The sequence below is a fragment of the Psittacula echo genome (assembly GCF_963264785.1).
Source record: "Psittacula echo genome assembly, chromosome: 4".
NCBI lineage: Eukaryota > Metazoa > Chordata > Aves > Psittaciformes > Psittacidae > Psittacula > Psittacula echo.
In genome coordinates, this window is record NC_137738.1 from 405,965 (window position 1) to 433,326 (window position 27,362).

Here is a 27,362-nt window from a genome sequence, read left to right on the forward strand (position 1 = left end):
TTTCCTGGCATACCCATTTAAACCAGAGTGTTTGAAATTGCTGCCAAGTGCAATAAATTATCCTTGCATTTATAAGTTATCTTACGGCTCAACTGTGCCAGGTCTGCATTTGTTGGGTAACAAATCATTTTCCTTACTTTCTTGCAATAGCTTTGCCCTAAAGAGGGAGTTTAACCCAGATTTCAAATCAGATGGGTTTTAAAGTATATTTTACAGCCAAGACTTGAGTATCTGCTAAACCAGACACTGTTGTTTGTTTAACTGGTACAACTACATACTGTGTTTTTCCTTTGCATACAAGTCCTGTTCACATTAACTTCAACACTTCATGGTATTCCTCTGAGACTAAGCATGGCACAACATACACCTCAACAGGCAAAGGTAGCCCACAGAATCCTCAAACTGATCCTACAGCCTCAGGATGAAAGCGAAGCTGACGAACTGCCCATGGTCTGAAATGTGAGGCATTTAAATGAAGCAGTTTTCCTTCATTTCAGGCACAGTCTCGTTAATTACTGAGAAAGCAGACTGCTCCTAAGTCAACAAACTCATGAGGCCTGAAGGACATCAATACCACCAGTTAGTAATAGACAGTGTACACCCTTAGTCGTGCCTGCTCCCCTATTCCTTTTCTAATGCAATCCTTTACGTTTGTCTTCTACAGCCTAGCTAAAACCTGCGATTAACTGTGAATGGCTCCTACCTTTAGGTCCTTTTCCTGGAGTAGATTCTACAGTAGTTTTGCCCCATATAAGTATTATCCCACCTGAGTCTCCAGTGAGCACATCACCATTTCCCAAAAAAGCCAAACACTGAACAAATTTGGGTTTTTCATATTTCTGAAAAGCAAAAAGAAAGGGATAATTGCTTGGACTCTTTCCATCAGTAGCATAATGTATCCATCCCCAGACACCCTGCACACACTTAAGCATAATTTAACCTTGGTTGTTTCTTTACTGCTCTTCTTAAACAGCACATGGGAACAACAGAGCAAATGTATAGGAAGCATAAGCAGATCATTCTGTTGATTTAAAACTGACCTGCTGTCAAGACATTCTTACCCCAAATATCCCTTGCTTTCTTGATAATGAATTGCCACTCCAGGTCCAGAAAAATATATGAGATTTGCCACACGTTATTATGGTATTTGCATCAGTTGGATGGAATTCTACAGCAAGAACAACTTCATTTGTAGTCTGCAAGAATAACAGGCATAATGTTTATTCAGGTGGGACATTAACTACTGGAAACAGATATAAAATACCAAGGTTCAGAACAGAGATAGGAGGAACTAAACAGCTCATTGTATGCTTGAAAGAAACAAAGTGTTCTGTGCTAAATCACCTGTCTGAATGACCACACGTAACTTTATATATATATTGATAGTTTACATTTGTAACACACCTTTATAAAACTTCAGTAGAAAAGTCAGGGGTTTACATTCACTTTTTAAATCACAAAAGCTTCTACCCTCTGGAATAGCTCAGATTTCTGCAATGGAAAGTGAACGATGTATAAAAGATACTTGCTTTGTCTTTACACAGACTGGTTTTCTCTTCTGGATAACACAGGCGTGCCAGAGGCAAGTGGGACAATGGTAACATGGAAGGATTTTATCCATCATTTTCTTCTAAAATTCCATCAGAAGTCCTTTTGGTTCTTTCCTCCTTCCAAAGAGAAGCCTGCACACCTTAAAACTCAGAAACACCGAGTCCCAGCTTTGTATCTTTACTGGCTGCACACACTGTTACTGAATTACTGACACATCAGTGAGTGTTTTTCACCCTTTACAAACTGAGTAACTTATAATGTGTATTCGACCAAACTGTCTTTGAAGATGGCCTCCTGGAGGCAATGGCTCTACAGAACACTTAATGCATCAGTGCATTCACTTCTATGGCATCTAAGCCTATGCTTCAGTGATGTACACATAAAAGCGCTGCTGAATCAGCAAGTGTGGTGATTTCCCCACTCACCATTTTTTGGCTCACTTCAGAAAACAACCTTCATTTTTTATTGAGGGCCATATTAATTCAGTTCTGCTTCTCACACACAGCTTCCTCCATGTGAGCAGATCTGCTCTAGCCACAGATCAGATGGAAACTGAGGACTGAGACATTTAATGGAGTTCAGCTGAGAAAAGGCTTCTGTTCTGCACCTGAGCCCAAGGGATGAAACTGTGCCGACACAGGAGATGCTTGAAATATTGCAAGATCAGTCCTAAAAGTGAGGAAGGGCAAGCTGACCCTGCCTCATTGTTCTGATCCAACCTGAAATCCCAAGGAACCCCCTGGACAGTAAAAGAAGGCAAACCAATGTCAGTAAAATAGGAAATATAACTAGTATGGGTCAAAGGAAATGGGTCAAACCAACATGATTCTGTTATGTGAAGTTGTAAGTTTGTGATCATATGGAGACAAATGCTTGTAGAGTATTCCGCTTGCTGACACATGATAAAGCACTTAGTTCCACATCCAAGTACTGTCTCCTTGCTCGGTGTTGTATAAGGCAAAGCAAGACGTCTCAAAATAAGGACTTCAATAGAAATTCATCATTGGATGGGATCTTTCCAGTGGAATTAACTTCACCTGAACACTGAGCACACCACTGAGCATTTCTCCTGATCAGAAATTGAGGTGGTCAGAAAAGAAACAGGAGAGCAGAGAGAACTGCAACCTGCAGAAGTACCAGTGGCCTTCAAATGAGAAGACACACATGTACCAAGAATCACTGCCTGGAACTGGAGTCAGACAAAAATGAGAAATACGGAATGTCTGTAAGTATTTAGCTTGTTTTAAACCACCAACTCCAGCCTGAGCCATCACTGCAGCTTCTGAAAGCTCCCAGCATTCACTGATTTTTAAATCAAGAGAATATTAGAGAATGGATTCGAACTGGCTCTCAGGGAGAAGTAAAACGTCATTTACAAGTGCTCCAATACTCAAAACTTTTCCAATCTGCAAGTTAAGAACACGTTTCTTTTGTGCCCTTACGCAGTATTCCACAGTTGCTGTTTCCAAGCAAGATTAAACGTGTCTCTCACAAACTGTTGTATACATGGGAATAAAACCACTTTTATTTCAGGGTAGGAATTTGTGCAAGAATTACCTTGATTTCTGCTATTTTTGATTTCCTCTGCCAATCCCACACAGTGAGCATGTGCTCATTAGAGTCATCGATTACACACAGATGAGTACCAGAGTCCTAGAGGTGAAAGACAAAGAAAGAAGTGCTGACAAAGTCCTATCATACTGCTTAGAGACAGGGCAGGTCTCTATTTAAAAACCCATAAAGGTACAAATACAAGCAAGTCCTTTTAAAGTAACTGTAAGGTTGATATATATGGTATAAAGTTAACACTTTCTGAATAAAATGAGGCTTACGGAGCAGAAAGACTGGCACCTACGGACAAGCAGCAAATATGCAAACATACTTGTCAATGATGAAGTGGAATAATCTTAAAGACACTACTGGTGCTGGACACAGCTCTTGCATGGGTTGATGGAACTGTGTGGGACACAGCTCTAGATACTGCACATTCACCGTTTCATTCTAGTGAGGAAACGTGAGACTGCAATAAGGTATCAAATCAGGCTCAGCTGCAAAAAGGAACTAATAAAATCCAAAATCTAGTCCTCAAAAATACCTTAGGGTTTGTGTTTGTGATGGAACATGTATTTATTCACCTTGAGAACAACTGTATCCGAGTTCAACAGTGTTATTGGTTTACTGGAGTGACAGGAATGACAGCCCTCCTTTCACATCATCTCACTTGCTTTATGCTACCCCTAACTGTAACCTCCCTCCTTCTCTTCACGTGCTAAAAGACAAAACCTATCTCTAACAAACCCAGCAACACCACAAGTGAAACTGCTGCAAGAGAGAGGCAGGATTCAGTTTTAACAGGTCACCCTGTTGAATCTCCATCCCTGGCAATCCCCAGAACCCAGCTGGACCACAGCCCTGAGCAGCGGCTCTGGCTGAGCTGGCTGTGGGCAGGATGCTGGATGAGGTGATTTCCAGACTTCCCTTCCCACCTCGGCTCTCCTGGGAATCTCCTCCTCTTTCAGCAAAACCAGTGAAACGTTCTTTTTCTGCCTTTTGCACTTCTTCACATGCATTAATGCTTCTTGCGGGGATCAAGAATCACAGCCCGGGCTTTCATAAGGTGTGATACATCCCAGTGCTTTGGCAGAAACACAAAGGCCGCTTAAAGATCAAAAGAGACACAGATTTTACCAAAGCAAATAAGCTCCTTGCCAATTTTGGAATGAAATCTTTATCAGTGCCAAGCAGAAACCTCCGTTTGCTACTGATGTTTCTGATAAATTCTGTTTCTTTTTGGCATATGCACAAGTAGGGGCACAAGTTGAACAAATTATTCCTCGGGAAGAAACAGCACAAGGTAACATGGGGTTTTTTGTTTATTTCCTGTTGGTGTATACTTGCTCCAGCTGCGCAAGCACAAAAGTCACCTTTTTCATCAGAACTCACTCAAATCTGTCTTCATGAACCTCACTAACAAGCTTGTTTTTAACACACAAGGGAAACACCCAAGCCCCTCACGAACAAAACTAAATCACAAACCAGCAGACTTCAATGTCCAGTTAAGGTTCTTCTTGCCTGCCAGTTATTCACATGCTAGTTATGACAATTTTACACATTGCTCCAAGCCCCTGTGTCCAACCTGGCCTTGAACACTGCCAGGGATGGGGCAGCCACAGCTTCTCTGGGCACCCTGTGCCAGCGCCTCAGCACCCTCACAGGGAAGAGCTTCTGCCTTAGATCTAACCTGAACTTGCCCTGTTTCAGTTTGAACCCATCACCCCTTGTCCTATCGCTGCAGTCCCTGATGAAGAGTCCCTCTCCAGCATCCTTGTAGCCCCCTTCAGACACTGGAAGCTGCTCTGAGGTCTCCACGCAGCCTTCTCTTCTCCAGGCTGAACAGCCCCAATGTTCTCAGCCTGTCTCCATACGGGAGGAGCTGCAGCCCCTGAGCATCCTCGTGGCCTCCTCTGGACTTGCTCCAACAGCTCCACGCCCTTCTCATGCTGAAGACACCAGCACTCCACACAGTGCTGCAAGTGGGGTCTCAGCAGAGCAGAGCAGAGGGGCAGGATCACCTCCTTTGACCTGCTGCTCACGCTCCTTTGATGCAGCCCAGTACACGGGTGGTTTCTGGGCTCAAGCATACACTGAAGTCGGCTCATGTTCAGTTTGTCATTGTCCAAGACCTCCAAGTCCTTCTCCTCAGGCTGCTCTGAATCACTGCTCTGCCCAACCTGTAGCTGTGCCTGGGACTGCCCCATGAAGTATACATAAACTTCACTAGCACACTTTCAATTCCCTAACAGATCATCTGGACAACCTCACAGACACACTCCAGAGACTGCCTTCCCATTTACAAGGGATTGGATCCAGGACCCCAGTGAGTAACCTCAGCCATCTTACCGCTTTGGAAAAATCCAAACACCCCACTCCACGTTCAAAGGTGCCAAGGCCGATAACCTGCAGCGTCACCAGGCTCACCGAGTCCCATACCCTAACATGGGGCTGCAGAGGCTGCGTGAAAGAGCAAGGGGACAATCAGCGTCATCAACAGTGCAAGCATCATCTGCAGGTGTCACATTTTGTCAAGCAGATGCTACCTGAGTTACAAACTGCAGACCGAAATGCAGGATGAGCTGTGCCAATGATGCTGCTGGGCAGTATCTTGAAGCTCAAGAGCTGAGAGTCAAGACAACCTGGCTCCCTGTGCCTGGGCTACAGGCATGGCAGCGGTGCTGCTGAGGCAGGATATAAAGCATCTGGTAGCTGTCAAAGCAAATCTTTGCCCAGTTTAAGTCACTGAACAAAAAATGGAAGAGTCATCTTGCATTTCAGACCCCAGCCCTAGCAATCTTAAGCAACAACTGATAATAATGATCGAACCTTGGGGTTCATATATAAAGTAGGAAAAAAAATAAACCCTGGTGCAGCGAGTACCCTGACCATCACCAAGCAGTGAATGAACATGTCCATGCTTGTGTTTCATACAGATCCCAAACCAGCTTAGCTTCAGAAATGTGAAACAACCACAAATGAAGTGGGGATTAAGTTGGCTTAAGGACAGCATTCACCATAGAAAGTGACAATAAATCATCCCACTGATGGAAAACAAACCAACCAGCCCTAAGAAGAGAGGCAGCGGAAATCATAACATCTATACAACCCCCCTGCATTCACTGCTTACAGAACCTAAGAAATCAAGCTGAACATCTGAATATGGGTTATATTTAACATGTTTCTGCACCTCATAGGCTCTATCTTTTGGTTCTCCACCCCCTTTTTTCCCTTCTAACTTCATGAAGATAATCCAATTATTCCAATTGTGACAGAGTTTGCCAAGACCCAGAGACAAGAGCATTTAAATGCACTTGCTCTCCAATGGACAAGTTTGCAGGAAGGCTTGACACACCTTCCATGAATTCTCCAAGCTGGTTCCCTCTTCCATGAAGCCTTAAGAGTGACCCATAGAACTGGGGACTTGTTCTCCTCTGGGATGAGACTTATTGAAAGGAATGTGACAGAACTGATGTGGCCTTAGAAATCAATGACAAGCTTCCCGTCTGCTTGCAAATTAAAATTGAGTTTCCTGTGTCCCTAGTAAAGGACTTTCTGAGCTTCTGCTCTTTTCGAGGTATGGATGAGTGCTTAGTTGTAACTGGCCTTTGCTAGAATACAGGCTGTCACCTTAGAAACAGCAACATAGCTCAGGAAGTGCAGTGCATAAACTCAACTGCAAACAGAAGGTGAGGAGGAGATTATCAAAACCAAAACCACACTTTTTCCTGATGTTCAAAACAAGATACTACTGCTCAACAGCTCTATTACTTACCCTTCCATCTTTATCCACTCCAGCTAACTGTCCTGTTGCAATTCTAATTTTGTCTGGATGAACTGCAAGACTAAGACAGACAGAAATATGACTTGCTTTTGCTGTCAGAGGTCTTCAAAACTGAGGTTTTTGTAAAGTTTTCTTTCTCAACAGAAGCCCATGAAGACACTTTAATGATCCTAAAGCCCACTTTCAATCAGACAGCTTGAATGGCTTTCATCAGGCTATTTAATTACACACGGTATGGATCAGGCTCTTGCGATGGGTGCTGGCACACAACCAGGAGGGCCAGAGGAGCCACCTCCACATGTGCTCTGACACATCTAAGGTTTGCACAATACCAGGGAGACCACTTGTGACAAGATACACATTGACTCATGATGAACTTCCTACATGTAGCTCTGTTTCACATTTATAAGCACCACAGCAGTGTTTACGCCTAAATCTACAGACAGCATGAATCTGGGGGAAAAAAACAGCTGAAAAGGTGGCTTGCGCACCCAGGAGTGAGGAATTACTGCCACCTGCAATGAGTTACTGATACAGTTGTAGTAACTGAGTTCTCCCATGTGGTGCACTACAAGTGGAAGTAAAGTCTGCTTTTGCTTATCACATTTTGTTTTGGAGCTGATGTGAAAAACCTGATTTCACAATACACATCCTCTTAGTACTAGTGATTTTCTGACCGATCTTCTTATGTGCTTTCTCTATAAAGTTACAAAGGTGAAGAAAGCCATCGGAATAGGACCGAGGAGCAGGGGAAAGCCTGAAGGGGTCACAACGCTGGACACCAAAACCATTTACAAGTCAGGCTAGCTTTCTGAATGGAAGTGCAGAACACAAGACTGACAGCATTCCTCCCACAGGAAGCAATTGCAGCCATCAAAGCACAGCCAAGAGAAGAGGTTTAGATGGCAACTCTTCTCCACTGAGGTACAGTAGGGAGCTTATATTCACCACTGCATTAAGTGCTCCACTCTTTGGACTAAATAAAGTCAACAGCTGCCCCCACAATAACATCACCTTCAATTTCCCTGCTTCTCTGTGTTGTTTTACAAATGTCTTTCTGATTTCCCAGACAGTTTTAATACTTGGATGGGCATCTGTTAAAAAGGGAGAAAATTAATGCTCAGTTTCCCCTTTGGTTTTCTCATCCTTAAGGCTACGCCTTTGCCATCCTGCCGGTAAATCACTGCTTTAGAATTAGGCTGACAATTGTTCATTTCTGGAATATCCATTTAGAATAATTTAACTCAAAGGCCTTTTCTCTCCTCTGGCACTCTGACATTGTCTAAATATGGTGCTGGTTTACATTCAAGCCAGAAATCCTAAGCTAGCATGGACTGCTCTAGCACCATTCATTTGTGCAGTGCTTACTACAGTGATATCTACTGGGACGGATGGAACGGAAATTAACTACAATTATGATGACACTGAGTTCATACAGACAGTAGGAGAGAATAAAATCAATACATTTCTGCATTATTACACACATACTTACATGCAAATGTTCTATACTAACCATTTAACACAGTCTGTGTGACCCAAGTAGTGTCGCTGAGTTCTCTCCTCGTAGTTAAATAGTACCACCACTGATGCTATGAAATACACGATTTCTCCGGTAGGAAGGAGGTAAACGTTGGCTCGACAGTCTCTTCCACGATACCCATATCTACACATGTATTTTTGTTCAAGTCAAGGTTTTCATAACCACTCTACAGCGGGAAAATAAAACCAAAACCAAACCACAGCTTTCCCCTTAAAGGCCTCCCTGGGAGCTCTCATGTCACCAAATGCATTTGATGTTTTCCCTCTGGACTTCCAGCACAATTTCAGGAGCACAATATTAAAAACCAAACCCAACCCCATACAACTGGAGTTCAGGAAACCAAATCCCTTAAAAAGTGATGCTCAGTGATGTAAGCAGTAAAATATGTAAGTAGAACAAATACAGTGTTAGCATTGTACGATAACCTTCATGTGACATTTCAGGACTCATTGTTCTGGTTTAACATTTCTTACAGCAACAGCGCTATGTGTCTTCACCCTCAGCACCAGAGCATTCCTTTCCTTTGGCCTCTTAGAAGAAGCACATGAACATTCCCAGTGTCCTTCAGACAAAGGCTTCTGCACTGTGGCTGTCAAGTGCAGGCAGCGTTTCTTTACACTGTTTTAGAGTGTTTTTAAAGCAAACAGAACTCAAAAGGCACCAACACAGTGAAAATTACTCTAGTTGAATCTACCAGAACTATATCAAAGGGATGAACTGTGGCAGGAAACCTGCTGCTAATGACATTCAGAGGCTTTATGCAGAGAACCAGCCTTGGTTAGCACCTATCAAAGGTTATTACAAGTCATTATTTCTTTGGAAACAGGTGAATTTTCTTCCTCTAGCCTGTTGATGTGGCTGCCTGACTGTACGTCAGCTCCCAGGGTCACCAGCTCAAGATTTTAACAGTTGCTCTGTAGCCTCAAGACAGACCATTTTCCTGTTATGCCCTGCACTTCAGAGAACTGTGCACTTCCATGCCAAGTAATACACCTGCAGCAGCAAGGAAAATATGGGAATTATATTAAGCAACTTAAGCTGAAGGATTCCAGGCTGAGTTCCTCATTAACCCGGTAAATAAAAGGGAGTCAGAGACCCACATAGAGCAAGCAGGATGGATGAAGCTGGCCCCTTCCCATGCATGAAAGCAGATGCAGCAGTCCAGTTTGGGAGTGTCTAAACTGCCATCATCTACGCTGAGAGCTGGATCTCTGTTCTTCTTGGGAAAGGACTACCAAAAATACCACTACAGCCCCCAAATGCCCCACCACACTACCTGTTCTCTTCTGCAGCCCCACTGAGCCACAGGACTGCTATAGCACAGGAACATGCACAAAATCAAACACATGCTGTAACTAAACAACAGTTCAAAGGGGGACGCTGCATTCAGTTGCCAAATCTCTGCAGAGTATGGAAAGCCAAACAGATTTCTATCTTGCTGTCTTCTGTTTGTTTCAGAACTCAACAGCTCTTCTGAAGCAGAGGTTATTCATCGCTCAGCAAATGGTATCAAGAGGAATGCTGATACAACACAATGCTGCAGGCAAGAAAAAAGAAAGGATGCCTCTGTTTCTTCTCCATCACTGTTTACTTTCCCACTAAATTTTCCTCTTTTTAATTCTTTTGAACACTGACGGAACAAAAAGAAACTCCAGAATGGCCTTTTGTTAAAAACCAAACCAACCAGACCACTGAGCTTCCAAAAACAATGGGCTGCAAAGCAGTGAACATCCTTTGTCTATCCAGAAGCATGAAGAATGCTATCCCAAATCCCTTCTCAGAGGAGAAAGGCAGATCTCGTTAAACTCCTGGATACAATAGGGAGTGTATTGATAAGGATTTAGTAAGATTGACATCTCTGAACATCCCTCCTAGAAAAGTATTAGTGATTTAGGCAAACATGCCTTTCCACAGCAGAAGTCCGCCATGCAAAGCTAAGGCTAAGACCCAACATCACTGAGCTCTGGCATCCATGAGACTCCAAAACGCAGGTTACATATTCTCAACGCATTTCCTTTCCCCTGCTACATAACGAATGGCAAAGAGTGGCTGCATTTTCTAGGAGCGTGTTTTTAGGAGCGTGTAAAGGACCTGCTCTGTGGGAGAAAGTTTTTGCTTTCTTCATTCTCCAACCCAGCCTCGCTTAGAGAGAAAAGACACGGGGTTCCTGCTCCCCAGCAGTTCTTTCCTTCCTCACACACGCAGAAGGAAGCAGCAGATGTGTTTATACAATAACTGTTAATACAGGAACTCTCCAGAAGTAGGGGTGACACAACTCTGATGTTTAATTTCCATTGAACTTCAGTGTTTATAGAATCATGGAATCCCAGACTGGTTTGGGTTGGAAGGGACCTTTAAAGCTCATCCAGTTCCAACCCCTGCCACGGGCAGGGACACCTTCCACTAGAGCAGCTTGCTCCAAGCCCCTGTGTCCAACCTGGCCTTGAACACTGCCAGGGATGGGGCAGTCACAGCTTCTCCTTTACAGTCTAAGCTTCCACAGCCTCACTGAAAAGTTCAGAGGACATGAGCTCCGCAGCGGCTCTTCAGAACCACACACCCAACAGCACGTTTCAAGCATCCATTAGTTAATAAAAGCAGGAAAAATAATAGAGGAATCTTCTTTCCTAAAGCGAGTAACAAGGGGCGGCTTAAAATACCTGCATGCCTTTGTGAGTAACGGGTGTGCTGAGAGGCAGCAGCAGCCTCTGTCTGTACACATCCTGGCACAGGACAGCGTATCATCAACATCCCTGAAAATCCTCCTGCCTTCAGCAACATCAGAGGGATCAAACTTGGGATTATTCCACGAACTCAGGTGCTGCTTAGACATGTTATTTCACTGAAGTACTGAGACACTTACACCATCACATCTCATTGGAAGAATGCAGAGAGATGGTCAGGAAGTCAGGATGGTGGTCAGGAAGACCCAAATGTGTGCAAACCCACATCTCCTATAATGAAGTTAACATCTCATCTACTAACCCTGGAGAACTGTCACCAACCACACACCAACTCCACTCTTCAAATGATAAATGGATTTAGTGCGTTTAACGTAAAATAGTCTCCGAGACATGAACCCCTTCACTTTGGAGCTGAAACACAGAAGCAGCGCAAGGAATGGTTGCTTCTGCAATCCTCGCTCCACAGGTGAGGACAAAGAGAAATTCAAGATCCTCCATAGCTCTAAAACCCCCTCAAAAAGAACAGATACTGAAAGCATGTTCCTGAAAGCAAAGCCTCCATTAATATGGCAGAGGAGGACATCTCTGAAACTCTGTACCCCTCCAAAGACACTTTCTTTCACACTAAAACTAAACTGCAACTGGGTTAAACAGCAAAATGAAGTGTGGCTTTCCTGTGCCTCCCTATTTTGCAGCTTAAACTCATTTCAATTGCAGCTACAAACCACTTTGATTGTTGCATTACATTGAACTCTTCTTCCCCACTCTTACGTAATTCTTACCTCTGAATACAAGACCAGAGTTGAAATTTGGGGGGGGGGAGGGGGAGGGAAGGCAAGACAAAAAGGGACCAACAAGTAGCTCCTGATGTCAAGGATACACCCACTCCAGTTTTAACTTCTCAGGAGGCAGCTCTGTCCTAATATCATCATAGTTTTCTACATCTGAAGGAATGAACATTGTGATAGGTCGACCTCGCATGAACATCTTGATATATTCTCCTTCTGTAGAAACAAAGAAGAGGATTAATCATGTGGCAAGCTTACACAAGGAGCAAGCACGAAAGGTATAAGCACGGAGATGCAAATAACACTTGTGACAGAGCAACTGCTTTTGAAAGGCGAGCTTGGGAAAGGACCCATTTTCTTTGGCAAAGAAAACAACCCAGCACACTGAACACACACGCACACATGCACAAGAAGCGTTAGTTGGGTTTGAGATAGAACAGACTCAGCATGTAACGTTTTAGACATGCAAATTCAATTGTAAAGGCAAATGTCAAATGCAAATTCAATTCGAAATGGAATAAGCAGTCACACAAACACAGGATAATGTATTTCACTGAAGGGCCATGAGGTCAGACGAGGGTTGCTCAGGGTTTTGCATAGTCCAGCCTTGAAAACCTCCAACGATGGAGATGGCACAACCTCTCTTGGCACCCGCCAGCACCCCCTTTCCCGCAGAGCAGCCCCTCTGTCCTCAGGCTGTATCCCTGCCAGGGGCTCTTCCTTCCTTGCCATTTGTCCTGGCTTAATTCTGGGAGGTTCCTGCCCAGATACCCCTGGTTGGCAGCTCTGCCCTCCAGCATGAGAGCTGCTGTCATCTGCACACTTGAGTGTGCACTGTGCTGTCAGCTCCATGTCACTGCTGAAGATGTTAAACAGAACAGGGCCAGGACAGAGCCCTGCAGACTCCACTTGTACCTACTGGCCACCAGGTAGATTATGACCCTCTCAAAACACCAACCATCAAACCGGTTCCTTTACCCACCTACCCAAACCATAGCAGCCAAGCTGAGAGACGATGCTGCAGCAGAAAGTGCTGAAGGAGTACTATTTGGAGTTACAAACCATCACAAAGTAATAAACTAACTTGAATTATTAATTCACTGAAATCATTCACTGTATGCTGCCACATCTTGCATCATACCCTTAAGAATGGAGAGAAGCAAGAGCTCCTTATAAAGACTCTAACACTGTCATAACACTTAGATATATGATAACACTATCATTATAACACTGTTATGTTATATATATTCTAACACTGTCATCATAACATTTTCTATAGCTGTGACAAAATGCATGCATCTCTCTGCTGGGGCATCTGAGCACTTCTTGCCTGTAGGAGTTCCTTTTCAAGGAACATGAGATTATTTTCCACTAGAGTAAACTCATTACAGAGTAGCAGAGTGGCTTGGACACTACCCACCCAGCAAAACCAGCACTAAGGTTAAACCAGGCCTCAAACCCACCAGGATTAATGCCAGCCTCCAATGCTGCTGACACAGGAGGTTCATTTTGAAATGCACTGACAACCAAGACCTCAGTGTTCAACTCATTTTACTTCTATGAAGCTGTAACTTTTTATCAGTCTTCAACTTCTTTAGTAATGAATATCCACCATTAATGCAACCAACAGCACAAACACAAAGTCGTATCCTATTGTGCTCTGAATCTGGAACTGCAATGCTTTTTATGAGTAGGAATTGGAAAAATCACAGCAGACAGGGAACTCAAGAGTTTCAAACCAAAATGTAAAGAGTTGAGTGGGAGTAGAGTAGAACAGCACCTGTGAAGCAGCAACACAGTATTAAGACACCTCTAATTGCATTTGGATTATGGATCCATCTAATATTGGATGCGACCAATACTGAGCCATAAAATTCAGGTCTTTAAACAAATACTTCTGTATTTCTCTCCAATGACAAGCATGAGACAGACTTCCCCGTAAATATACAGTATCCCTTAAGTGTTTGCTCCTTTGATGCTGGACTTGAATGGCTCAACTCTCATTGTATTGATCTTCTAAATAAGACAAAACCTTTATGCATGTGTTAGTTTTACAGTGCTCCATTAGAGGAGATGGAAACAGTCATCCCAATGCTTTTCAAGAACAAATACAGTTCTTTTTAGTGAGAACCCTGGGAGTCCATCTACTGACAACAGTAGAAAACCTGCCTCAGATCAAGTACCAAAGAATAAAGAAAATCACTTCCCAGCAGCTAATTTTGAGGGTTTTTTTACCAAAGGTGCATTGCTTCACTGCATGCTAAAGATTGGTCTTGTCACTAGCTTGACACCAATGTGTAGATAATTACTACAAACTGGTAACACGTCTCATTTTCAGTACTATGTATTTTACAGAGATAAAACAACACAGGCCAAACCCAAGGGTAAAGTATTAATAACGACCTTCCTATTAAAATCTGGCACTTGCACTCTTATAAATCAAAGCACAGCATAGCCTGAGGGTATTTAGTGAAGACCCGCCTTTTGTGCAAGTCAAATCCTTGATTTAACACCAAGCTTGGCACTTCAGGTTCCACAAGACCAGTGCAAATTGGTACCACAAAGTTAGGATCAAATTTCTCAGCGCTGCTTAGAACAGTGGAGACAAGCTGCAACTGAAATCCCTACGGACAGAGGCACCCGTGCGACTCTGCAGATGAAAGAGATGCAGAGTCCAGGGGGAATTCAGTCAGGTCTTTGGCCAGAAGAGATGAGGCTCTCCTGGAGCTCAGGGCAAAGATTCTCTGCTGGGCACTCAGATACAAATTAGCTCTTGGAACCTCACCTGTTTTCTTTGCTTTTATTAGCTAGCTGCATGTTATTGAAGATACATATTCAACACGCTTGTTAGAGAGACACAGGCTAGGCATAACTTGATTAAGCCTCTCCTTACAGAAGACGAAGGATTAAAAAAGAGGAGACAACCTACTGAAAGATTTTTGTCTAAGACTCTAAATTTCCTTTCATCACATGAACCTGTAGGGCAGATATAATATTAATGTAAAAGTCTTTTGAAATTCTAGAGAGGATGGCAGCATATCAACAAAACCATTCTCAAACAGCAACTAACTGCCTGAAGCCAAAGTCTTGTATTTGCAAGTTAAGAAAAGCAGTGATTTAACTCTTTCAGAGCATACTGGCTCAGCTGAATGCTCAAGAGCGTAAGACTGTTCCATTCCTGCATTTCCTGACCTTCAGTGTTCAAGGCCATGTTGGACGGACCTTGGGGAACATGGTCTAGTGTGAGGCATCCCTGCCCATAGCATGGGGTTGGGACTGGATGATCTTAGGGTCCTTTCCAACTCAATCCATTCTGTGATTCTACGATTCTCACTATTTCCAGGTACAAAGCAATACATCAAGATTTTTTTTTCCCCTCACTTGATCTTTTAGAAGAAAAAAGTCTTGGTCATCTCACAACAGATTTGTTGGTAAGGGGGTATAGAGGAAATAAGGTCAGGAGAGTGTGTGTGTGTGTGTGTGTGAAGAGACAACAAAGAAAAATCCTCAACAATACTGGTATCTACCAGCCTGAAAACAGGAGGTATGAAAGTAGAACCCGTATATATACCCCATAGAAAAAGATGCTCAGCCATACTAGCCACTGTGCAGGAGTACTGGGGGGGAGGCAGGGGAAGAGAAGGACACACCTGAAAGGTCTTCAGCACTTGCTAAATTAATCTGCAGCTGCAGGCATCCTATAAATCCTTCCCAAAATGAATCAAACCAACCTGAAAACACAGTTCAAGCTCTGGAGATGGCACACCCAGGCACTGTGGATTATCCACGCCACACAAGAAGGCCTAGGGATGCTACGAAAGGCAGCATCAGATGGATGCAGCACTATTGGCTTCAGGAGTCGGGTCTGCACCAGGAGCAGCTGTAACTGCTTTTCTGCAGCTCTGAGCTCAGATTCTCAGCCCTTGCCAAGCTCTGCTTGGCTCCGCAATAATTCACCTCTGCAACCTCAACAGTTTCTTTGCACTAGTGCCAGGGGACACAGGACCGGCACGTCCAAGTTTTACTCCCAGGCCTGGCTCAGCCTTATCCACCTCACATGGGGAGCCCTCTGGGTGTTTTGGACCCAAGCAAACTCCATGCAGGTCTCAGCTCTCTGTGGGATCCTCAGAGGTCTGAGGATCTATGAAATCAGCTCCAAAGATGCAGAAACACTTGATCTTACTACGCCTTGGCCCCAGTCAGCTGAAGGGACGTAAAACATTGCTAAGGAAGAGTGATGCAAAGACAGAGCCCATCAGCTTGGCAGGAGCCCACCTACAGATGGATGTGAGCACTGATCAGTCACCAGGCTCCGCAATCCCATGTCACGAGCTGGAGGAACAGCCTGACAGACGCACACATGGCCCCTGGTGAAACTCTGGTTTCTACTCTGGAGCTGCAGCACTCACTTCAGGCAGCAGAGACTGGGCTATTGCTGAGATACACACCAACACACTCTGCTGCTTTCGGAATGTCACCCAAAAGCCTCCTTCTCCTACGAGCTGGGAACCTCTCCACCTGCAGGCAATAAAGCACAGCAAGATGGTCTGCTCTTTGTGCGTGTGACAGCGTGGCTGTTAACTTCGGCACACTCTGCCCATCTGCTGCCTGAAAGCGCATCGGGTGAGCATGAGAAAAGCAATCGTGCTCTTCCTCCTCCCGGCCTCCAGTCTGCCAAAGGAAAACCATCCAGTTGGTTAAGTCTCTTTTTGCATGGTAAGGGTCCAGTCAGTCCCCACACCACCACGAAATTCACCTTTTGTGACTGTGGGTGGCTCTAACCGCAGCATTACAGAGGAGAACCTACCAAGGTTTTGATGCATTAATGTTTTCCATAAGGCTGCGTATCCCCGTTAGAATTCCTTCTGATACAACCTGGGATTGCATTGCGTTTTGAGAGCGAGTGAATGGTTCAATCTTTGTGTGATTAACTAGCGTGTTAGAGCCCTTTTCCTCACCATTTAATTCTGGTTTTATAGCTAAAACATTGCTAGCACGTCCTGCATGTGCGGTCTTTCCCTTTGAACGATTTAATTTTGGCTTACACTGCTCCAGGCCCCAGGAACATCTCAGGTTTACTGTATTAAAACCTCAGCTTCCACTGCACCAGTTGGGTCTCTCAGCTTCATGTCATCAGTGAAATTTCATCAGCATTCCTACTTTCCTGTGTTAAGTTCATTAGTGCAAACCCGAGGCCAAATAGGTCCCAGCAGGCTGGAGGCAGATGTTAGCAACCAGGGTATCTACTGTGGGTTCTTGGAATGTTTATAGTCTGCTAAAGAGAGGAATAAAGACATCAGTAAAACAAGGTGCTGCTACTGAGAGGGAGCCCTAGCAGCCTGCCTGATCTACAAGGAAACAAGTGCGTCTTCTTCACTGGCACTCACTGTAAGGCAGCGCGCTTGCCCTCCATGGAAGGACGCTTGCTAAAGCAACACCAAGAAGCCAGGACTAAAACTCGGGGCAAATGAAAACCTGGAGACAAGCAGTAGACAGCGGCAAAGCCTCCATCAAAAGGAGATTCCCACTAAAATAAATAAGCTTTTAATCGGGCCTCATACAAGGGAATAAAAGAACAACCCACAAAGCCAGGAAAAGCAGCACAAAGGTATCAGTAAAATTTACCTACAAGCAATGCATCAATGCACATTAATTCACCCTTGGAAGAGAGTTTCAAACCCAGTGATTCAGGGAAAGCAAGCTGGAAGGTAGGACCAGTGAAAACCACTGCAGGTGATAACAGACAGCAAAGATCTGGCAATACCAAACACTGGAAAGGGTGAAATGAGTGCTTCCATGAAGGCAGCACAGGAAGACCCATGCACTGACACTTAAGCAATTTATGACTTTCTGTAAATCAGGTTCTTAGGGGAATATGGAAGGTTTCCAGATGAAAATAACAGAATTAATAGGAACTGAAAGGAGGATGAAAAGAAACAATCAAAGAAGCCTTTGTAGATGAACTCACAAGTATCTACAGAGAAGAGCAATGCAGGAGACATGAAAGCTACTGTTCAGATCCTTCAGGAATGTGAAGACAAAACAAAACCAAAATACTCCTGGTTTCCAGAAAACCATCCTCCAAATGGGATGGCCAAGGAGGACACAGCAGTTTCCAGCAGGATGTGAGAAGCCCTCACCTATTGATTTCTTCATCAAAACTGGACAGAATACTAGGAAAATGTATTTTTTATTTATATCATTATAAATTATATTATATATAAATTATTAAATCATTATTTTATGTTTATATCATTACTTAGACCCTGAGGTCTGTGCTGTAATGAACTGCTCTTGAGCTAGCAAGTGTATGCATGGGCAGTCTAATGAGCATACAGTAGATTATACATGTATATATACACACACTCTCTCAGATTAGATAGTGAATAAATAACCAAATTATCTGTTTTCTGCATGGTTAGAAGTTTAATTCTTAAGGCATCATTACAACAATCTTCCATTGCAAATTATTAGTGGCTATTTTTCAGTAGGATTCCCCCATCTAGCCTGAAAGAGCAACACGGACTGATGCATCAAACCCTTGGCTCAGTTCTACTTGTGTTCAGCAATCTGAATCTTACCCTTACAAGCAACTGAAAAACCCCTAAAGACTCCAGCTAGCCTGGCCAAGCACGACTGTCTAATATACAATAAACTACCACATCCAGAGTACATTTATTAATCTGTCTCCACCTTCTAGTTGCCTGACCAGTGAAGTTATGCTTTCTAATACTACAAATAGCTTCTTTCCCACAAGCTTTCTGCTTTCAGGCCTGTGTCCAAGAACTCTGTAAGACCACGAACCTGAGAGACAAAGGCTTAGAAGCCTGTTTCTAATTTAAACAAGTGCTAGCAGCAGAGACGAACACAACCAAACGCAGCCACCATGCCCAGACCACTACATTAGAAGTTACAGTGGAATGAAAATCCAGCTGTAGGTCTGCCCCGTCTCACCCTGAGCTGTGTCAGTGCTTGCTGATCCTCACAAGTGGACATGCACTGTCACTATTGAGAGCTGGTGCAATGCAAATTGAACAGTCAAAGAAAAGCAGATGAGATGAGAGATTTGGAATTATTTTACAGCTTTGCCTTGTGATTTCTTAATAGATCTTGGGTTATTGATTTTATATAATAAGTAAATCACAGTTAAACCCCTGGTTTTGCAACACACCAGGTGATCTTAAGAATCTAGGTATTAACAGTTACCATTTGAATTGAAATAATTCTAGTTTAAGGACTCAAAAAGGAGCACTGGACACTGGCTTCCTGCTTGAATAATAAAATCCTGACCTCAGGAAGAATAAATGATAAAAGCCCACAAATACAAATTTGTTTTTCTGACAGTATCTATGGTTCCTAATAACAGCCCTGAAGGAGAGCAGGCGGCCCAATAATAATCATAGAATCCCAGAGTGGTTTGGGTTGGAAAGGACCTTAAAGCTCATCCAGTTCCAACCCCTGCCACGGGCAGGGACCCCTTCCACTAGAGCAGCTTGCTCCAAGCCCCTGTGTCCAACCTGGCCTTGAACACTGCCAGGGATGGGGCAGCCACAGCTTCTCTGGGCACCCTGTGCCAGCGCCTCAGCACCCTCACAGGGAAGAGCTTCTGCCTTAGATCTAACCTGAACTTGCCCTGGTTCAGTTTGAACCCATCACCCCTTGTCCTATCGCTGCAGTCCCTGATGAAGAGTCCCTCTCCAGCATCCTTGTAGCCCCCTTCAGACACTGGAAGCTGCTCTGAGGTCTCCACGCAGCTTCTCTGCTCCAGGCTGAACAGCCCCAATGTTCTCTGCCTGTCTCCATACAGGAGGTGCTCCAGCCCCTGAGCATCCTTGTGGCCGCCTCTGGGCCACAGACCATGTCTCTATTTGAGCTCAGGTTCATGAGCACCTTCAATAAGCATCTGACAGAAATCTGTGCCTAAAGCAAACCTGACAAGATGCAGTTACTGCATGTAGCACTCTCAGTGGACATGACACATTCATGCTTCCCAACTGACCCATTCTGTGAAGCTGCAACTCCACCACAGTTAAACTAATAGAAGAAGAAGTACTGGAAACTAATAAAGCACCCTCTAAAAAGAAACAAACTTAGGAATGCAGTGAATGGTTTTCATTAATTCTTTCACATATGGTTTTTATTGCCAGCCCCAACCAGCTAAGTGTCTCTTATTGCTTTATAATAAGTAACAAGTGATGCATATACAGAGCTGCTATCACTGAAACCCAAACTCCAACATGGGATCTCAGTGCAAAAAACCTACCTTTTATCTTAAAATAAGCCATGTCTTCTGTCTGTGCTGAAGTGAAAAGCAAGATGGCTTTTACAGGCAATTCTAGACACCTGCTGGTAAGGAACAATCTGAGCTAGTGTCCTTGTAAGGCTGTGATAAGCACCTGCTCATTTCACCCACAGCTTTATTGGGTTTTCATGGAATTTTAATACCTCCTTAATATTGGATGTGATTGTAAAACGTTGTCCTGGTTTATACGGGTAAACAAACAGATGGTTGAAAATAAGCTGAAAAACCTAAACCTGAAAAAAGTCACTTCAGCAAAGGGATGGAAGTACATAGAACACTTCCTTCACTGGACTGGCATCACCAAGTGTTCCTGGCTGTATTACTTCTGCTGCAGCACATACCCAGAGATGCATAGAGCTAAGGAATAACCTTCATGTGCAAGAGATGCAACTCACCCAACTGAGAGAAACAAAGGCTCTAAGAGAACAAAACTGGGTAGCAAGGTAGAAGGTAGGTGATGAACAGTGGTGCCATGCACGTGCGTACCAGAGGAACCTCAAGTGACTGCCCAAGGCAGCTAAGAGCTCAGCTCCCCATGCTGCTGCTACTGCAGAGGACAACACATACCAGCAGCACAAATCACAGTGAACATGCACAGATGGACACAATACAGGTAACACTACAGTAACTTCTGCTGCTAGAATAAACAAGATCCCAAGAACCAAATGTGCAAACCCATATTTCTCTCTATTTTGTGGTACTCTATAATCAACGTGTTTCAAAGCAGTTTAATAGCTGAGTCAAAACAAATTGATTCCAGGAAGTCGAAAGCTGCACAGAATTGGATCTTCTATCCTATTATGCCATACAAACACCTTCTGCTAGGATAATTTGCAAGTTTACTGCATTTCCAAGCTTATTTTATGTGTATGTAAAGACACTGAAGTGTTTTTAGGTAGATTTTCTTTGAAGCTTGACAGTCTGCACTACAAGAGAATTGGCGAGGTGTTGCTAAGCTTCTACTGGAAAGGATGGCAGGATCCTATGCAACTGCAGTAACTAACAGGCGGTTACTTCTGTGGCAGTAAATACAATACAAAACCTAACACAGCCTTACACAAACACACACTCAAAGCTGTCAAAAATACACCCCTTGGTCCATATAAAACCATAATCTTTGGAGGCTGAATCCTGCTAATTGCAACTGCACCCATGTCAACAGCAGAATAGCATTTTGCCACTGTACATGTTTCAAATGTTAGCAAACGCATTTTCCATGACAAGACTTTCTCTCCATCTCCCATATACGTGGGGCCACTGTTGTCTGCATCGCATTTCCCTTTCATTCCCCTTGGGCTGAGAACAGCCTATGGCATGACACATGGTGGAAACCCACTCACCAGTCTGTGAAAGCTCACATCTGCAGAGTAACACAACGGACAGCAGGGCACGCACACATTGAGGCCACGTTAAGTTATAGGTACCAGGACGAGAGAACTGAAGGATGGCCCATGCTGGGCAGAACACAGACAACTGTAGAAGCACACTGGCAAGAATCAGGACTGAAGGCATTGAGCAGTATGCAGCCTGAATTTGTGAAAAGCTGTGTTTGACAGAAAAGGGGTTTATTTAATTCTTGCAAAGCTACTTTGCAGCTGAACACTAAATCATCAGTTTGCTTTTTACAGGAACATATGTGCCGTTCCACCACCGGTGTTAAGCAACCTGGCAAAAAAGAAACATTTCTCCTTTGTAGCTGATGTTCATATGCACCTTCTATCACCCCTCTAGTCTTTGAAGGATGCTTTTGGCAGTCATCAATTTAGACTATTTTTAAATCCACAACTGAATCTATGAATTAGAAAGGATAACACCAATTGAACTGATGCTGATTTTGCTTTCACTACAGCAATTTATATAGTGACTTCCAAAACAATTTAGGGGTTTCTTTTTCTTTTTAGAAGAAAATCCAGAGGAGACCCAAAGTAATCAAGGTGTATATAATGTCATCTTGCTTATAGCACAGGATTTGGAGACTACAGATTGGTTAATGAGCAGCAAGAAAGCATGAGACAGAACCTCTGCACATAGATCTATGTTGTGTACAGCATGCACTTGGGTTACATGCTTTAGTTTGGAAACTGCATGCTCCAGTACACTGTGCAGGACATCAAAGCAGAGGAGTTTTGCAACACAAGAAGTGGATTTCCTTTGTTGTTATGTCCCGCCACGTTCACCGACGGCTCCTTTTCCTGTTGGAACAAGCCAGCAGCAGCAGGTAGCCACAGAATGCAAGATTCATCGGTCAAAGACATACACTTTACAAGCGACTCATTTTTCATTTGAGGAGCCTATATGAAAGCTTTCAGTCTCCGTTCATGTCTAATCAGGGTGCGTATGTTATAATATTGGCAAGACAGAAAGCTGAGATAAAACAAATCTTTTAGTTGGCAGTTCTTCACAGTCTGACTTCTCAGGCAACAATGCAGGAATTCGAGCACCTTAACTGAACACACGTTCCTCTCTAAGGAAATGACGTGTGTAGCAATTTAGTTAAGACTACCCCCAAATAATCCCCACGTATGTAATGCACATATGTATATATGGTTCCATAGTAAGAAAGGTGAAGTATTTATTCCAATGCTCAAAGTTTGGAAGAGATCATGCACTGATGCTCTGTGTGACAGCGAAAAGCCAAGTAAAAGACCTGTGCGAGTGCTCAGTTAGGAAGCAACCAGAGGCATAGCTTAGTTCTTACCTTGGCTGTTTTTTTCACGAGTTGACATTTTTGCTGGTTATGGGACAGAAGTAAAATATCTTAAAACTATTTCTAAAGCCCCACTCTCTCATTCAGCTTAGGTGAACACTGGCACATAGGTCAAACCCTTACACTGCTGCTTTCAGAACCTCTCTCTATGCACATGCACACAGAGAAAAGAAAAGGGGGATTCTTGTTTCACAGAAGTAAAAGGAATCCTCCCCCCCCCCCCCCCATCCTTCCTAAAGCTCCAATGTGATGAGGCACTTCTCCATCATTTCACAGATCCTTATACAGGGCTTGAGGAGTATTTGGCCAGAGGAATTCTTGCAGTAAGTATGAATGCCATTTTAGCTCTCTAGCCCTGGTTCATGAGCATCCGTTCCCATTTCAGTCAAAAGCAAAGCATTTCAACTTCAGCCAGCATTTAGAAAGGAATGTTTGTATTTACCTTGGCTGACGATGACATCTTTGTGCCTGGGGAAAAATACAAAATCATATTGTTAGGAAGATGGGACACACTTGGCAAGCCAATAGCATCTAGGTCTTACCCATTATTGCATTTGGCAAGCTCATCAGACTCTGTGCATAGTGTAACTGGAGTATAGGATGCTAAGGAACTATTCCTGCTCACCTCGATGCATTTTTACACATAGATTATCTTATGCACTTCACTGTACCTTTTGAGTAACTTCCAGTCTTTGGCCCTCTGGCCAGGGCTCCTAAGAAGTGCTGTGATAACAACACAATACAAAAGGATTTTAAAGATCCATTAGGCAGGGCATATTCCTTGTGCATGGAAAATTCCATGTGGAGAGAGCAGACGTGGAATACCCAAATGTTTTAAGCTGCCAAGCACCCTGAGGCCTGCATGCGAAGCATTTAACACCTGTCAAAAAGAAGCTGTCAGCACACACCACCACAGATTTTTCTAGGAATTAACCCTAATGGATACATGGATTAAACGTAAGCAAGCTGTAGTTCCGTCTAAACCAGATCCATGCGGCTTTACTGGATGTACAGCACAAAGGAGTGCAGCCACGATGTCCCTCTTCACCAGAACTACTCACAAAACTCCTCCATCTTTTATTTGCAGAGGGAAGAAACCTTCATTTCCAGCATTAGCTACTTCTTCCCAGAAAACCACTCCTTGACAGCAGTGTGTATTGCATCAACCCCCTCTTGAACTCATCTGAAATCCAGCAGGAAGGTATGAGTGGCATCCAGTATTTTTAGCTGGATGGAGGTCACATTTTTGCAACGGCAACAAAGGTCAAGCATATGCCTGAAGAAAGTCATCTCTGGCTGTGGGGAGAACCAGCCTGCACCACGCTGCCAAGTGGGAAATGAAAGCTGGCTTCCCAGTCTTGCCTGCAGAACACTGGATGATGGGCTGCTCTGCGAACCTGCTTACTAATGGCTTTATCAGGGGCTGATTTACAGCTCAGCGCTGAGCTTACTGAACAAAGTTCATATCCTGGGCTGGTAGCACAAAGCACGTGTAAAACAGTTCTGTCCTGGGCCCATATCAGGGGCTGAATTCTAGTCCCTTGCACAAGACTTGGGTAACTTCAGGCAGATTAGGCCAACATTACTCGACTGGGAATGATAAATGCAATATAGCAATATGCCTTAGCACAATAACAACCAATTCTGTTAGAAACAGGCCACGCAGGATGTAAGAAATGAGAACTAATGTGTGCTCTTGAATGCAAAGAGTGCTTTTATTCTAAATCTGAGCAGAACAAGGCACACAAACAATACAACACCCAGTCTTCAATCAGATGACAGCCTACAATTGGTAATGTTTAAAGCTTTGTTTTCTCCCAAACATTTTAAAGATACAACAGCTTCAAGTTATGAGCAGACAACTTTATTATTATAATTATATTATAATAATAACTAATAACCCTAATCTTTCCTTGTCCAGTCTTTTGTTAGATACCTGATGTTTTCTCTATATGAGATACTGTAGATGGGCAGCATATAAAGTCTTTTAGAAAATAAGCAGACTCACAGGGGAATGAAAGAAGATGCCTCTATTCTGACCATGCCTGAACCAACAGACCAAAGAAAAAGGTCAATAAAAGTAAAATTCATATTTTATTATTACGACATGTGAAGCATATACCGCATTGTGAAAGGTATTTTAGTAGCATAATAAACCCCAAGAGAAGAATCTTGGTAAGTAGAAATCAAGACAGAGGGTTTTTCATTTCCAAGTATTACCCTCGCAGTCTCCTGCTCTAACCTGAATTGCCAAAGGGCTGTGAAATTCCAACAGTGAAAACCAATTATAAAAGGAAAAGAAATGCTTGCAAAATACGTGAGCCATAATCCCTCACACAGCACTGCCCTGCTCTGCACAACTCTTCAGGCTAAGCAGAAAGCTTTCAGTAAACGCGCTGATATCCACACCCAAGATTAACTTAAGGTGTTTTTGTTCTTCCCATTCCTAAGAAAGAAGGAATGCACTTACACTGCTCTTGACGTTACGTATGTATTTGACAGTCTTAGATGTAAGCTAAGGAGAGCACTACAGACACGATCAGAAAGAGACTGGAAATCACTCAAAGATCTGAAGGGTTTTATTTGTCATAGTGGGAGGGTTTTCAGGGAGTTCAGCCCTGGACCAGTTAATGGCTACTGGAGTGAGGACTGATCAGCAGATGTGTGAAGCCTGCAGATGACTTAAAGCTGGGAGAAGCTCCCAGCACAGGGGGGAGAGCGCAAACAGAAGAGGGCTCAGTCAGAAAGTCAACACGGCAAATTCATCAAATCCAGCAAGATTACAACAAGGTCAACGGGAGAAACTACCTGTGTGACTGTGGAGTGGGAAACCCAACTGGCAAAGAGGGTTAAGAACAAGAAGGCAGTCACAACAGGGGTCAGCAACGCAGAGTTATAGCAAAGAGCAAACTCTTGGCCTTGTGCTGGCAGGAGCAGAAGTAACTCATTTGGTGCTACTCGTCGTCGGTGAGGCCTCCACTGATCAAACCTGCTACTGAAGAAGGGCACGAGAGGAACGATGGGCTACAGCACATCACCTCCTGAAGGGGGAACTGAAGAGAAGAGCCCTGCCTGTCACCTACAGCATGCAATCAGGAACCCATTAAACAATTAATTTGAGAGACCTATGCAAAGTCTTACAAGCATATTCACATCTAACTTCAGAAACACACATGCTGTCAAATCCAGCAAATTAACTTCAAGGAAACACACCTGCATTTTCAAATCTGTTTTCATTAGGAGAAAAAAATATGGTTGGAAGCTTCACCACAGTGGCATTAACCATAAATCTTAACTCAGAGTTCATCCTTTCACTAGCCCAAAGGGGCAACATTAAAATACATTTACACCAAAATCCTGTATTTGGAGTTAATAACAACTGTAAGATTCCACAGGCACGTGCAGTGCCACATAGGCAGGTTATGCAAGTAATTACTCCTGGTAAAAACAAAGATGCAAAAGGTCCTGGCATACGCATAAGCAGGTTCACTAAAATGAAGCCTTTTTATATATACAGCAATTTATATATAAAACATTTTGACTCTCAAGTTCACTGGCTTTTCCCTACCAAGCTGATACATACTTCTCTGCATTCTTTGCCACTTTTGATATTAATTTAGATGTCGATGCTACTCTCAGCAGCTTGTTCCGGCTGTCGTCTGAGCTCTCCCAAGCACTGTGAGGCTTCTCAGCAGTCAGGGATTTCTTTATGCTGGAAGAAACGGAAAACCATGTAAAAACGACAAGCGAGGCAAGACAAGAGCAAGTGGAACTGGTATGCAACGGACAGATGAAGCAGCAGGAGACAAAAGCAGAGCGAGGTCTTCCTTCAGCTGAAGCGTGAAACAGGGAAAAAAAGATTAGTCAGAAAGTTCTAACTGGATGAATGCAAACAACTGAGCAAGACAGTTGGCCAAATGTTTTATCCATTCCTTTCCATTTTCAACTGCTTTTACGTACAGACTTGAACAACCTCTGCACTTCGTTACTACATTCCTAAGAAATTACTAAAGGAGAAAAAAATGAGGCTAATTTAAAGAATAAATTAGGGACAAAGTCACTTCAGAAGGTAAAAAAGAAAGAAGAATTTTTTTCCCCTGATTAACTGTTCACCAGCTTTAACACGCTGATTTCTGAGGCAGAACAGTTCCATCAGCTCAGTTTCCTCAGGCTGTTTTGCAGATCCTACATTCTAAACCACATTACCGGGTTTAAGCTTTTTGAAGCAACTATCTGCAAACTTCTTGCATGAATCAGGCAAACCAGGTTGGGCCCAAGACTACAGATGATTCAACCCATGAATGTGGATTCCAGTGTTCAACAGTCTTAGTGTAGCCAATTGACACGAATGGGAGCCTGCGAGTTTTGTAGCGACTGAATTTTACACCCATTCTAATTATGGGAAACATGGTCAAAAGTGAGCAAGCCCAAATGATTCTTCAAATCTGCATTATG

At 43.4% G+C, this 27,362-nt stretch overlaps 1 protein-coding gene across 1 annotated transcript in view; it reads right to left on the minus strand.

Annotated features, from left to right (window-relative positions):
• The window catches only part of EML4 (EMAP like 4), an 80,136-nt gene that overhangs the window by 20,306 nt on the left and 32,468 nt on the right, over positions 1-27,362 (minus strand). Inside the window, exons 5-14 of the mRNA XM_080615587.1 lie at positions 26,491-26,619; positions 23,350-23,375; positions 22,899-22,931; positions 11,991-12,114; positions 8,400-8,549; positions 6,878-6,947; positions 5,452-5,562; positions 3,109-3,204; positions 1,062-1,196; positions 704-839 (exon numbers count right to left, since the gene is read on the minus strand). Coding sequence (XP_080471713.1) covers positions 704-839; positions 1,062-1,196; positions 3,109-3,204; positions 5,452-5,562; positions 6,878-6,947; positions 8,400-8,549; positions 11,991-12,114; positions 22,899-22,931; positions 23,350-23,375; positions 26,491-26,619 — 1,010 coding nt within the window. The remainder of the gene's footprint in view (positions 1-703; positions 840-1,061; positions 1,197-3,108; positions 3,205-5,451; positions 5,563-6,877; positions 6,948-8,399; positions 8,550-11,990; positions 12,115-22,898; positions 22,932-23,349; positions 23,376-26,490; positions 26,620-27,362) is intronic.